Source organism: Suricata suricatta, chromosome 2 (genome assembly GCF_006229205.1).
Source record: "Suricata suricatta isolate VVHF042 chromosome 2, meerkat_22Aug2017_6uvM2_HiC, whole genome shotgun sequence".
Lineage (NCBI taxonomy): Eukaryota > Metazoa > Chordata > Mammalia > Carnivora > Herpestidae > Suricata > Suricata suricatta.
In genome coordinates this window covers 133,483,159-133,497,287 of record NC_043701.1, presented here as the reverse complement: position 1 = coordinate 133,497,287, position 14,129 = coordinate 133,483,159, and the positions used below count along the sequence as shown (strand labels likewise).

The 14,129-nt window shown below is 53.5% G+C and overlaps 1 protein-coding gene across 3 annotated transcripts in view; it reads right to left on the bottom strand.

Moving 5' to 3' along the window:
- CDH23 (cadherin related 23) overlaps positions 1-14,129 on the bottom strand; it is a 413,185-nt gene that overhangs the window by 132,346 nt on the left and 266,710 nt on the right. Inside the window, exon 15 of one of the 3 annotated variants that reach the window (XM_029931860.1) lies at positions 11,789-11,849. The exons of the other annotated variants lie outside the window; for them this stretch is intronic. Within the exon in view, the coding sequence (XP_029787720.1) occupies positions 11,832-11,849 (18 nt within the window). The 3' untranslated portion in view covers positions 11,789-11,831. The remainder of the gene's footprint in view (positions 1-11,788; positions 11,850-14,129) is intronic. 3 annotated transcript variants of the gene reach the window in all.

Genomic DNA, 14,129 nt, shown 5'->3' with positions numbered 1-14,129 from the left:
ATAAAAACTTTTGTTTCAAGACTTTAACTTTTCGGCTTCACCGAGCTGTAATTGACAAATAAAATGGCAATATCTTTGATGTGTACAACATGATGATTTGATACACGTGTACATTGGAAAAGGAGGCCCCTGCTGAGTTAATTAACACATCCATTACCTCACTTATATACCTGTTAAAAACTTTTTTGGCAAGAACACTAAAAGTCTGCTTTCTTAGCAAATTTCAATTCTACACTGCAGTGTTATAAACTATAATCATCATGCTGTTATACATTAGATCTTTGGACCTCATTCATCTTATAGCTGAAAGTTTGTACCCTTTTACCAACCTCTATTCCCCCCACCCTCAACATCTTTGTACTAAGCATTTTTTAAATTTTTAAAAAATGTTTTACTTATTTTTAAGAGAGAGAGAGACAGAGAGAGACAGAGAGAGAGAGAACGAACATGAGCAGGGGAGGGTCAGAGAGAGAGGGAGATACAGAATCCAAAGCAGGCTCTGAGCTGTCAGAACAGAGCCCAATGCAGAACCTGAGACGTAGTCGGATGCTCAACTGACTAAGCCACCCAGGCGCCCCTGTACTAAGTATTTTTTGAGGGTCTTTTCAAGTCCCTACATTCTGGGGGCAACTCAGTGACTCAGTTGGTTAAGCGTCTGCCTCTTGATTTCAGCTCAGGTTATGATCTCAGTTTGTGGGTTCAAGACCTCCATTGGGCTCTGCGCTGGCAGCATGGAGCCTGCTTGGGAGTCTCTCTCTCCCCTCCTTCTCTGTGCCCCTCCTCTGTTTGCTCACTCTCTTTCTTAAAAAATAAACCTTAAAAAATACAAAGTTTCTAGATTCTGTGAAATCTATTAAATTCCATGTTCTTTACAATAAAGCTGAATTTTTGAGAAAAATTTGTGTTTGGTATACTTAGTTCAGGAGGCAGATAAGTGAATAGTATATTTCTATACCGAATGACTCAAGTGAAAAAAATGTTTATACTCAAGGGGTTCAGATCTTAGTTACCCCCCAAAACTTGGTTCTACAGAACGAAACTATTTCTGGGACTGTGCAGAGCTGCTTTTACAGGACTACCTCTTGTGCCCTAATTCCCGTCCAATGTCCCCACCGCTCACATTCCAACAGACTCTGTGTGGACTTCCACTGGGCCAGGGTCCACGGACACCACAGCTCCTCAGGGATGCATGTCAGAGAGGCGACAGGGAAGACGCTGAGTGCTGTATCCCACCCTCCTACACAGGACTCATGCCCTGGCAGACCCTCCTCGGAGCCTAAGCCACTCCTCACAACAACTGCCATGCTTGTCACAGGTTTTTTTTTTTTTTAATTTTTTTTTAATGTTTTATTTATTTTTAATACAGAGAGAGAGCATGAGAGGGGGAGGGGCAGAGAGAGAAGGAGACACAGAACTGGAAGCAGGCTCCAGGCTCTGAGCTAGCTGTTAGCACAGAGCCTGACGCGGGGCTCGATCCCACGAACATGAGATCGGACCTGAGCCGAAGTCGGAGGCTTAACCGACTGAGCCACCCAGGCGCCCCTGTCACAGGTTTTATCTTCACCATAATTTACAGACAAGGACATTTACAGCCAAGGAAACTGAGGCACAGAGAAAGTAAAGAGCTCACCCAAGGCTGCATAGGGATTTGAAGCCATGCGGTACGGCCATGCCCTTGGCCTCCGTGTTACTACTCAACCAAGAGGAGAGCTTGCTCTCAGAACCTGCACCTGGTGAGTCCAGGGGCGAGGAGACAAAGCTTCTCAGAATTAGCCTACGGCTCTCCTCCCCACCCCAGGGGCCAGAAGAGAAGGGGGGAGGAGCCCCTAAATTCCTTTCATTTCACTAACTGCTCAACTATGATAAGTGCAGCTTGGTCTGGGGGAGAACGGACTAGATTCCATCAAACCCCTTGGTGAGGGGTCAGTGTGGTAGAGAGACCCCAGTTCTAGGCCAGGGTCAGCGGCCCAGGCCACTGTGTGACCAAACATCCCCCCCTCAGGCCTCAGCATCCTCATATGTCAAAGGAAAGGATTTGGGGGAACAACACAGGCAGAGCTGAGTCTCTGGAGCTCACTTCCCAGTAGAAACATGGCCTGGCACACAGCAGGTGCTTCATAAATGCTTGCAAATGAATGGACAATTTCTAGTAAGAAGGGGGAAGGAAACATGGGAGGGGGAGGAGAGAGGATTCAAAGGGGGAGGGAGCAAAAACGGCCAAGAGAAAGGGACAGGGACCAGAGAGAGCAGTTAGGAAGTGTGGAGGAGATCAGGAGGAGAGGAAGAGAGGGCTGGGCCCTGCAGGAAATGAGGGGCCCAATCAAACCATGGGAGGGGCTCCCAGCTCTGGGGACAAAGGCCTTCATATCTGGGTGCACTAGGGAATTGCATTCAGACTGTCAGGGCACGAAGGACCCCTGAGGTCCCCTTGTCCAGGCCCTTTCACCCAGGGGCTTGGAGCAGCTGAGGCCCAGGGGAAATTAGGTTAATAAGATGGGATGGTCTTCTCTCGCCAGGCAGACACTGGTGTTCCAACTTCCCATCTCAAGTCCCCACTTCCTCCCTCCAGGGGAGCTGGGCACAGCCATGGCTCCCACAGTGACCCCTTTTCCCCCCAGGGCCTGTCGCTGCCTGCCCAAGCCGCTGATGCTGACCAGGGAAGATTTGTGAGTCCTTTAGTGCCACCATCTAATGACCGTATGAAATATGCATGCCCGGTGAAGAGGAGAGGGAGAACTTTCATTTTTCAAATGCATAAAGCAGAATAAGGAGATGAAAAGCTGCCTCTGTGCCCCTGCCAGGGTGGGGGCAGCCAGCACCCACAGAGGGGGCCTTGTGGTGCACGTGGGCCAGGGCCGGCCACAGGGTGCAGGGGCAGGGGCAAGGGCTCTGTGCTGGGCAGAGGCAGCCAATCTGATTACTCGGTGGCCCTGCTGATGGCCCTCCTGGGTTCCTCAGTGTCCTCAGGGGACACGTGCTGGTGGCCCTATCCTCTGGCCTTTGCTGCCGGCTCAAGCCTCATCCCTGAGCCAGGCTAGAGCACATGCTGCTCTAGGCCAGACTGGCGCAGCCCATCTGCTCCATTTGCCTGGACCCCTTCCTTCCTCTCCTGCCTGGCTCACCCACCTCTGTCCTCCTTGGCTTCCCCAAGGCCAGGTTAGGGCTTGGCCCTTCGGGACACACTCAAAGCTCTGGAGGTGCTGCAGAGAGGAAGCTGCCAGCCAGCGTGTTCCCTCCCACCGGCTGCCGCTCCCCGAGGACCCAGCGGGGTCACGGGCCCGGGACAGGAGGGCTCAGGATCTCTGTCACCTACGGCAACATCTGCATCCATACCTCCACAACACGCATCCACACACACGTGTTTCCTTCTGGCCGCAGCCCTAGGAGCCAGGTATGACTCCCTGCTCCCTGCCTTTACCGAACGAGGAAGCAGGCAGGATTCTCAGCGGGGAACTTGCCCAAGATCTCACAGCTAGTAAGCAGCAGAGCTGGCCTCCGAATCCCTGTGTTTCAAACCGTTTAGCACCTTAATGGATAGGTAAGCCCTGCGTCCTGAGGAAGCCAGGGAGCGGCTCTGCCATGCAGGCTGGTGCAGTGGAGGGCGCTGCTGGGGCTGCACCCACCAGCCCCGCCCCCCGCCCCGCATCCCACCCTGCACTGCTGCTCCTGCACTTTCCAAACAACGTCCTTCCCAAGTCCTGCTTCATGCCTGAGCACCTGGAAGGTCCACAGATGAATTCAGTGCCAAACAGACAGGGACTCTTGAGCCTGCCTTAGGAAGGAGTGGTTGGGGAGTGACCAGAGTCTGTGCACAGAGGACACATGTCCTCCTCCTGCCACCAACACCCTCCCACCTGCCATGTTCTAGGAATGCATACATCCATGTTCCTGCCAGATGGCCAGGGTCTCACAGGCTGGTCAGGTAGCTGCAGGGATGGGGGAGGGGATGGCCCAGCTGGCCAGGCTGGGTGGCTCTCAAACTGTACCTGACAATTATAAGAAGTACCAAACCAGTGTTCCAGGTGAGCCCTTCAACTGTGCTGCAGGCCTCCCCTCGGGTGCCTCTGTGTACCCACTGCTGTCCCCCAAGGCTAGAATCTTACCCATAGGTACACACTTAGCTTAGTAAGACTGTCAGAAGAGGCCCAGGGGCAAGAAGTCAAAAGCAATGGCACAAATGATTCTTCTCCGCTCAAAAACCTTCGATGGCTCCCTACTGCTGCTGAAATAGATCCAGACCAGCACCCTGAGGTCAAGGCTTGGCTGGCTTTGGCTGTCTTGTATCTACCTCTCCATGATTCATTAAGACACTTCTCTTACCACCTTCTGTAGCTGCCTTCCAAACCCCAGCCCATCACTCAGGACCAGCCCCAAATACCCCCTCACTTACGCAGTTCTCCAACTGCTCATGGCTCTTGATCTAAGAGCCCTTGGCTACACTTGTTGGGGGATATGGAGTACAATCTACCATTTTTGAAAACTACCTGTGTCCGCCCCACTCCCACCCCTTGACAAAGAAGTCTGTATCTAACTCATTTTTGTATCCTCAGTGTGTCCAGCAGAGCGTCCAGATCTTTGCCAAAGTTAGTAAAATCTGGGATACCCACTGCCAACCACTGAGGGCTGGTGCGACCTTCCTTCTGGGGGTAGGGGACTGATGCCCTCCATCAGCAGACACCATGGAGGGCCGCGGGCAGCCATAGCGGGGCCGATCAGGTTGTCCAGGACGTGCAGCTGGAGTTTCTAAAGCCTCTCCAACGAGTCCTTCAAGTGCTGATGTCTGGCCTGAGCTCTGAAGACTGAGTAGGGGACTCACCAAATGGCCCACATAGTCAACCTGCTGGGGCATGCACAGAGCAGGTGGGAAAGAGCACTGCGGGTCCAGAGGGACAGATAGAGGACACCTGGCACACCACGGAAAGAACGTTTGTGAAGACAGTGGCCAGACACTCTCAGTCATTTATTCGCCAAATGTTTTCTGGGTTCTTCCAATGTACCAGCTACTGGACCAGGCTCTGGAGTCACAGCTAAAAGTATGCCAGCCCCCTTGCTGGCATGTGACATAGAGTCGGGAGCAGGAGAAGGCAACAATGCAGGGGAGAGAAAACTGAGGATTATAGTTTCAGACAGTGGTCACGACTGTGAGGAAAATAAAGCAGAAAAGGATCTAGCGGGTGATGGGGTTGCTACTTTACACTGATGAGTCCTGGGGAGACCTCCTTGGCCAGGTGTATTTGGGTCTACAGAATGGCCACGGGAGCTTTGGGGGAAGGGCCCGACTGCGGGCCCCCAGTTCAGAGGCAGCTCACAGCACCAGCCTCCTCTCGTGCAAGCGCGTGCAGCCCAGGAACAGGGGCCCGCAGGCCAGCAGCTGTCCCTGCCAGCGACACAATGGGGAGGGGGTGCAGCTGGGACCGGCTGCTGTCCGGAGCCTGACTGATAAGACGTCTCCTCTGAATCTCCCCAACACTGGCATTACCAGCAAAACTAATCCCCTCATTTGGGCCTTTATAATTGCATCGCGAGTGCTTATTTCCGTGATGGACAATGCCGGCAGAAGTGTAATTTTCTTCTGCTGACAAAAAGGAAAAAAATAAATACGCATGGTGGGGGAAATTCCAAAGGTTAAGACGAGGTGAGCCGGTGGTGCGGGGGGAAGCCAAATTCCCAGACTGGCCAGGAATGAGCCACAAATGCCCATCTTTGCCCCTGGCTACGGGGCAGGTGGAGGGTAAATTGGTACCCCTTGTCCCTTGCTCCCTTCTGGCACATGCTACGTGCTATGCACTGTGGCCAGCATTTCCCATACCTTATTTCATTTCATCTTCCCCAACAGCTCTCCCCTGGCGGTGGTGGGACCAGCACCAGTATTGTCCCCATTTTACAGATGGAACTGAGGCTCAGAGAGGTCAATTGACTTGCTCAAGGTCAAAGGGCCACAGTATAAGATAGGATCTTACCTGTGCTCTTGTGGGCTATTAACCACTCCCCTCCCCCGCTGCCCCTGCTGATGGGACTGGGGCAGAGGGGTCTTCTTGCAGGTCGAGGGCTCAGCCATAGGATTCAGAGTGCTCCTACCAGGTCACTGTCCTCGCCCTCTAGAAGCTGGATGAGTCCCCATGGTGGTCTTCTTCTTGCCTTAATGCTTCTACCCCAGGCTCTGTCTAGAAGGGGTAGGTTCTGGAGCCTCTGACCATGCCCATTATGGATCAGGGGTCTCTGGCTGCGGTTTCCTAGGAGGGAGGCCCTCAGCCAAAGCCCCTGGCCCTCAAATAAGGACCACCATTTCTGCCCAAGCTTGGTCTTGGTATGTGCAGATGGCTTAGGACCTGGACCTGGAGAGGCCATCACCCACTGAAGGCCAGGGCAGCCTGATTGGCCCAACCCAGCCAGGGCTCTCCACCTGGCACCCTCTGGATACAGCGCACCCTTCTACTTATATGCCAGCTGTATGCCTTCAACCCTGCTCCGCCCAGTCCCCCACAACATTTCACGGCCACTCTCACCACCCACTACTTCACAAGTGGTCAGGTCCTCCCCTCTCCTAGACCCTCCCAAGGGCCCTTTTGTGACCCAGCTTATTTTCACAGTGAGTAGTCACCATCTCCCACCCTCTTCCATTCATTTGCTCTGGACCAAGGGCCTCCCTTGCCGACACACTCTCCCCCTATGTCCCTGCACCTCGCTGCGGTCCCTCTTAGTAGCCTTACAGAGACCCATCACTAATGCTGAGCCTTATGCCCTGAGCTGCTCCTGCCTGCGCTGGCCCTTCCCCGGGTTTTCCTCTGAACTGCCACCCACTGGGTGCCGCTGTGCTGACAGTGCTGATCCCTCCCTGGGAACAGACGCCCTCGTCTCTCACAGTTTGAAACAGCCACTGCTCTTTACAGCCTCAAGGTCCTGTCCTTGTATCTTCTTTCTTCCTGTGTCCTCACTCTTCCCTCCCTCTCTGCCTACACACACACACACACACACACACACACACACACATTCTCTCTCTTTCTCACTCCCTCTCTTGCTGTTTCCTCTCTCTGTGGCTCAGGCAGCCCCTAGTACATTCCTGTACTCCTGCCTCCCCCAGAAATCGTCTGTCTGGCTCAGGTAGACCCCATCCCACTACACAATCTCACACATGCATGCACACACTCGCATTCATTCCACTCCACCCAGGCTGTAGCCCCTCTGGCCCCTCCACACCCCTTCCCACCCACCTGTGTGCCCTTCCCTGCAGGCTGGCAGCTGGTGGGCACTCACTCAATCATTCCCCACTGGTGCCTGCACCCCCGTCATGCATGCGCGCCCAGACACCCCGCGCAGAGCTTCTGCTCTGAAGCAAGGCGGGCCCAGCTGCCTCCCCAGCAGCCCTGGGTCCCGGCAATGGTGGCAGGCAGCGGGTGCCAGCGAGCAGTTCTGCTCCCGTGCACAAATATGCAGAGAAGGGCACACGGTACAATTTGTTCAGGAAACAATAGCAATGTTTGACATGTCATAAGGATTGATGGAGCAGAAATTTACATGGGAGAATGCATTTTTAAACAGCTCCACAGAGCTCCGGTGCTTTGCTGGTAATGCTTTCCACATTCATCATTCGCTGAGCTTCTCTGAGTAACTCCTTAAACTATGGGAGATTAACTGCACACTCACAGCCGTGGAGAGGCTGGTGTGGCCGGTGAGAGGCAGGAGGGACTCCGCGGAAGGAAGCCGGGAGCCGAGAGGCGGCGTGACCTCTGCTCCTCGGGATCAGGCCCGCGAGGCCTGGTCCTCTCCTGTTGTTCCCACACTCCCTCCCATGGTGCTCTTCGAGAAGATTTCTGCTTCTTTGTAGGACACGAGGCACAAGCCAATGGCCAGGAAATACTCAGTTGGCCCCAGACTTCCAGGGAAAGGCTGGGTGTGTCAGTTGCCCTCATCATTGATGGGTGAGTGCATGGCAGGTGTGAGGTGGGCATAAGGGATTGTCTGGCAGATGCTGCTCAAGCACCTTCACGGGGGTCCTGGCCAGGGGAATGGACACACTCCTGGGAGGAGGGGAAATGGTAGTAACTGTAAGGAAAATGGGGTCTAGGGGATAAGAAGGGAGTGTTCCAGAGGGGCAGTGGTCCCAAGGAGTGAATGATGGGGTACAGGAGAGATCACAGGGCACTGTGGATCCTAAGAAAAAATATATTCAGGAAAGCTCCTGGGTCCTGCTCTTGGCGTTCCAGGCATATAGGAGACCTTAGGACAAGAGGGTGCCACTGGGGAGGTTGGGGCTGGGAACAGGGGCTCAGAGCCCACGGGAGGGTGGAGTCATGGAGTTGGGGGGAAGCAATTGCAAAAGGGTGGGGACCCAGCTTGTGGTGCGGCTGCAGAGAAAGGGAATGGGGACTTTCTTCCCTCATGTCCTGTTACGGATCGGGGACGAACAGCCACCCCTCCATCACCCATGCCCATGGCAGACTAAATCATCACGGTGCTGAGTGCAGAGAAGTCCTCAGGGTCTCTCGGCCCCGTCTTCCACAGCCACCGACAACCAATTGTACAAGTTGTGTTGAAGCCTCTTTGCTCAGGACTCTCTGCCCTTTGAGGGTCCAAAAGCCCTTCTCCTTGGGACTGGGATGCACCATACAAGACCAGGCACCAAGGGCTTCCGAACGGATTTGGGCGAAGCATGGGATCGTGAAAATGCCAACAAAATGGCAGAGGGCCCTGACCACCCAGCTGGGCACCTGAGAAAGACACTGGGCTTCAACCTGTGCTACACACAGCTGCCTCACCCACTGCCCGCTTCTGATCCGGTGTCAGCAGCCCGGCCTCCATCAGAGGCAGACCGGTGACATGAGACCCCACTGGCCTGCTCCGAAGGCTCCCTGAGCATTTAAGATCCAAACTGCCAGCCACCAGCCTTGAGACAGGCCTGCCTCTGCGGCCTCTGACCTCTCTCGAACCATCCTTGGGTCTCTCTGCTCTTGCCGCTCGGCCTTCGGGCTGCTGAAACACAGGCCTGCTCCTGCCTCACAAGCCTTGCTTTGCAGTTCCCTGGGCCAACAGTGCCACTTCTCACCACCAGGGGCTTAGCTCTCAGGGCCTGCTAACTTTGTAAAAGCTCCCTCCACTGCCCGCTGACTGCTGGGAGCCGCGGTGGCCACAGCGGTCAGTAGTGGTGAGAGGCAATGGGCTTGGACTAGGCAGGTCAGGGCTGTGCTGGACCGGCTGGACTCTGCGGGAGCCAATAGGCCTTGCCGGTGGCTGGACATGGCGGGGAGAGGGCCTGGAACATCTGGGTGAGCATTCACTGGCTACCTCCTCCCACAGACTGCAAGCTTTGTGGAGGCAGGAACCGCCTTGTTCCCTACAATCACCAGCACCCAACCAGTGGAATGCACACAGCAGACCCTCCACAAACAGTAACTGAATGGATGAATGAAAAGATTCTATTGGATGACTTATGAGGTCCTTCCTACCAGTGACAAGCCAGGAGTCCCCAGTCCTGAGTAGACAGATTTCAGAGGAGGCAAGGGCACCAGAAGGATACAGTGGGGCGGAAGGAAAGGGGACAGGGAGGAAGGAGAAGCGGGGAGAGGAGAGGACGACCACAGTAACATCTACTCTAAGTCTCATCTGTGAAATGGGTCTGATAATAGCACCTGCCTCATGGGGCTGTTATGAGGATTAAAGGCGCTACATATACGGTGCTTCGGAACAGTGCCCCGCTGTGAGGACAGCACCGAGTGGAGCCAGTAGCCATTCCCCCTCCCGTCCCCCCCTCCCCCCCCCGCCAGTTCTAACTGCTCTGGGCCAGCTGCAGGCTTGGTGTGGGTACCCTGCGGGAGCCAGGTCCACATCTGTGGTATGAAAGGGTCCGTCCTGTGTGGCGGGGGGAAGGGGGAGGAGAATCGGGCTGACCGGCGCTCTCAGGGTGAGTGGGGTCCCCAGCGTGTTATTGCAGACACACTGTTGTTCTTGGGCTCCCCCACCCCCTTCTTTACTTCTCTTTAAAGCCTGGAAATAAAAATTGATGGGGAGCAAATTGCCCTGGCCAGCAGCGCTGCGCTTAAAGGAGTCTTCCCAGGAAAGCAATTACTGGATGTCAAAGGCTGTCAGGGTGGCAGGTGGCTGCCAGCGCCCAGGGCCTGGCCACGCCTGGGGGTCCCCGGGAAGACGCAGGAGCCGGTATCTGGAGGAGGGGTGTGGGGGCTCCCCTTGGAGGCACAGGGAGACCTGAGACCCCCACCCTGCTAGGTGTCACCTGTGGGCCTGGCATCGCGGGAGGAACTTGACGTGATTTGTCCCTAATCCTTAAAGCAACCAGCAAGATGGAGACCACAATCCCATTCTACAGATGAAGTAGCCCTAGCAGATGCTAACAGCGGCACCCCCCACCTTGTTTGGTCCCAACTGGGCTCCAGGCACTATTCTAAGAAGTCTGTGTACTGACACATTCCATTTCCATTCCCATCCTGGGAGAGGGGTACTATATTGCCCATGCCTTCTGGATGCGGGAAGTGCCAATTGGCAAAATCAGTCAGGGCCATGCAAAACCCCTTGGGGCCCACCTCCACCCTGCAGAGGCTGCTTTACTCAGAGCTCCTGGGCCGATCTTGGCCTGCAGGCTTTCTTCCCAAGGAAGCCGTCAGCACGAGAGGGTATCCTGGAAGCTTCCCTCTGTCAACGGGGGCTGGAGTCAATGGATCAATACCCTAGCTGCCTCACCCTGAGGGGGGAATGGCTCAGCCCTCAGATTTCCCAGGAGACAGAGCTCCAATAGCCCCCCTTGGTAAGTGGCTTCACAACACCCCCTTTGGTGACTGTATCTCACTTCCCAGTCCTGGGTTACCTGGTGCCACGTCCCAAGTGAATAGACTGCCTGCAAGTTCCATCTCAGGGTCTGCTTCTTAAGGAAGCCAGGGCTCAGACACGGGCTGCAGGCTGGGCACTGGGCACACACGGTGAGCTAGACCGCATGTCCCTGTCCTCATAGCTGCAAGTGGCTCAGGGTCCCATAGACGATTATCGGCAGAGCTGGGATTCGAACCCCAGTCTCTCTGACAGTCATACGCACAAAATGAAAAGGAAAAAATTTTCATTTCCTAACCCTTGTACACACACTGTCCATTCCCTTATGCTTTGGGTTTGGGGAGGACTCAACTGAGTGACTTTAAAAAAAAATCACATCTCACCATCAAACAAAGAAAATTGGGATACAGAAAGCCATTTTCCAGGGATGCAGGAGGGAGGTAGCTGGCTGCCTGGGGGTAAGCGAGACATTCACAATCAGAAGGGACTCAGGGCCTCTCGGAGGCTGGTTATCAAGCTGGGATTATGTGGTGGAGGATGAGAAGGGGAGGGTGCAGGAGAGATGTGCAGCCAGACTCCGGGGCTGAGGCTCAGTTAAGTGAGACTTTATGTGCAGAGGGGACAGGAGGAGGACAAAAAGATAGTCTAATCAACCCCCTGGGGGTAAGTCAAACCAAGGCTCTTCTATTACTGGATCTCACCATCCACCCCTGCCCTGACTCTGATCCCTCCCCTCTCTTCCTCTGCCCCTGTGGGATGCAACAGGCAGTTCCAGGTCTAGTGAGAAGGTGGAGAGAGGTACCCAGGCTGGAGCTGGCCCCACACCTGCGCCAGAAGGTGTCCTCATCCCAAGGTGACTTAGAGCCCGGGGGGCACATCCCCCATGCCTGCTGCCATTGGCGGGCACTGATTGGGCCAGCACGTGCTGCTTGCTAATGAACCGTATTGATTCCACATCCTCTTGTTGTCTCCCTAAATGGCAAGCCACACATCTGATAGATTAAATACCCACATGATTGCCCGCCTGACATCTCCATCACTCCGCCTGCGGGTCCCTAATGAATTTTACAGCCCTGCAACGACAGAAGAAATTAAGGTCAAAGTCCAACGCAGGAACTATAAATCACCTGTGATCTCAGAGACCAGTGGAGGGCTGCAGCCCTAGCCCTCTCTCACCTGGGCCAGTTCCGCCCAGGGCTTGATGGCAGGACAGTCACATTCTGCGTGTGAGTGCGGGGTGGGGAGGACGTGCTGGGAGCACTCGAGCCTGAAAAGCAGTCCCCACTCACAGACCTTGTGTTTCCTCACTCCTCTGCAACAGTCAGAAGGTTCTAACACAGGGAAGCTCACTGATAGGAAAGCAACGTGTCTCCTTCATAAAGCCTTGTTTCCCAAGGAGATCAAACATGCAGGTCACACTGTTCACAATGTCCCCAGAACAGGGGGAGGGGAGAGGGGAAGAGCAGCTTTCCACCCATTTTGCAGATGGAGAAACTCAGGCTTGCACAGAAAAGGGGCTTGACCAGGGTCATTCGACAGATTGAATTCCTTCGTCTTCTGGACCCTAAGCTTACAGGTCTTGTTACAAGAGGAGCTTTGAGTGGCCTTCTGTCCAGGTTCTGTTACTCCTTCGGGTAGAGGGTACCTGCTGCAGGTGGCTGAGCAAGGAGAGTACGCTCCGGCCTTGGATTTACCTTGGACATCGGCCAGTCAAGTTCAATATGCGTCTTGCCATACCTCTTAGCCCCATAAGTCTCACCGGGCTCTCAGGGAGGGATTCGGTCACCATGAGGAGACTGCTACCTCAAGATGAAGGGAAAGGACTTGGGCATTCTAGAAATAAGAGTTCATGCCTCAGCTCTGCCTCTTCCACAGGTGTGACCTCAGGCAAACACCTAACTTCTCTGAATCTCAATGCTCTTGTTTATAAAATGGGGAGGTTCATTTCTACCTCACTGGCCTCAATGACATAACACACATAGGTGCTGAGCTTGGTGCCAAGCACTTCATATTAGTACCTATCACTTAGCACCTACTCTGTGTCAGGCACTGTGCTAAGTTCTTTACGTGTAGTATCTCTTTGAAGCCCCACAACAAATCCATAAAGGAATGAACCTCATCACCATTTTCTAGAAGAGGAAACTGAGGCACACAAAGGTTATCTGGCAGACTAAACATCCATGCTCTCTTTTTCAAACGAACAAAAATGTACCTTTAGGTGGTACAACACTATCTGCCTAAATACTGTTTGTCAGCTTCCTTTGTAGATAAGCAGGACCATGGAACTAGGTTCGGGCTAATGAGATGCACGCAGAAGTCTGCAAGACATTTCTAGGAAGTCTTAAAAGGGAGGGAGAGTACCCTTCTTGGTTTCCTCCATTCTGCCGCTTACAACATGGATGTGATGGCTGGAGTTGTAGCAGCCACCTTGGACCATGAAGGGGGCTGGAAATGGGGTGGAGCCCACTGAGGCTGCTCACCTTTAAACTGCTTTCACATGGGAGAGAAATACACTTCAATCTTGTTTAAGAAATGATTTCGGGGGGGTTTCTGGGACTGGTAACTATACTGGATCACTGCTGTTACAAGTAACCTAGCCATATAGCCCAGATAGCTGCGTCAGGATCAGCTTGGGTGGTGTAAGTCTGGAGCCCGGGGTCTTCACTGCTCTGCCACCCAGAGCGAGCACTTGAGGAGCATGAGGATAATATCACCACCATCATCCTCACTGTTGCATAGGAAACTAGAAGCGGCTGCTTCTAGAGATGTTCCGTGCAGCCTACTGGACTTTAGTTGGTCATGAAATCAGTTCAGAGGGTCAGGACTAGCATTTAAAAAAATGAAATCTAGTAGGGGCGCCTGGGTGGCTTAGTCAGTTGAGTGCCCACCTTCAGCTGGGGTCATGATTTCACGATTTGTGGGTTCGAGCCCTGTGTCAAGCGCTGTGCTGATAGCTCGGAGACTGGAGCCTGCTTTGGATTCTGTGTCTCCCTCCCTCTCTGCCCCTCCATTGCTCATACTCTGTCTCTCTCTCAAAAATAAACATCAAAAAAAAAAAAAAAAGAAATCTAGTAGAATAAAATTGAATATACTAAGGTGAAAACCCCAAGACATTATTAAAGAAATTGAAGATGACACAGATAGAAAGATATTCCATGCTTATACACTGGAAGAATGAATATTGTTCAAATGCCCATACTACCCAAAGCAACCTATAAATTCAAGGTAATCCCTATCAAAATTCCAATGGCAGTTTTCCTCCATTGGAATAGAATAAACAATCCGAAGACTTGTATGGAATCACAAAAGACCCCAAAGAGCCCAAGCAATCTTGACAAAAAAGAACAAAGCTG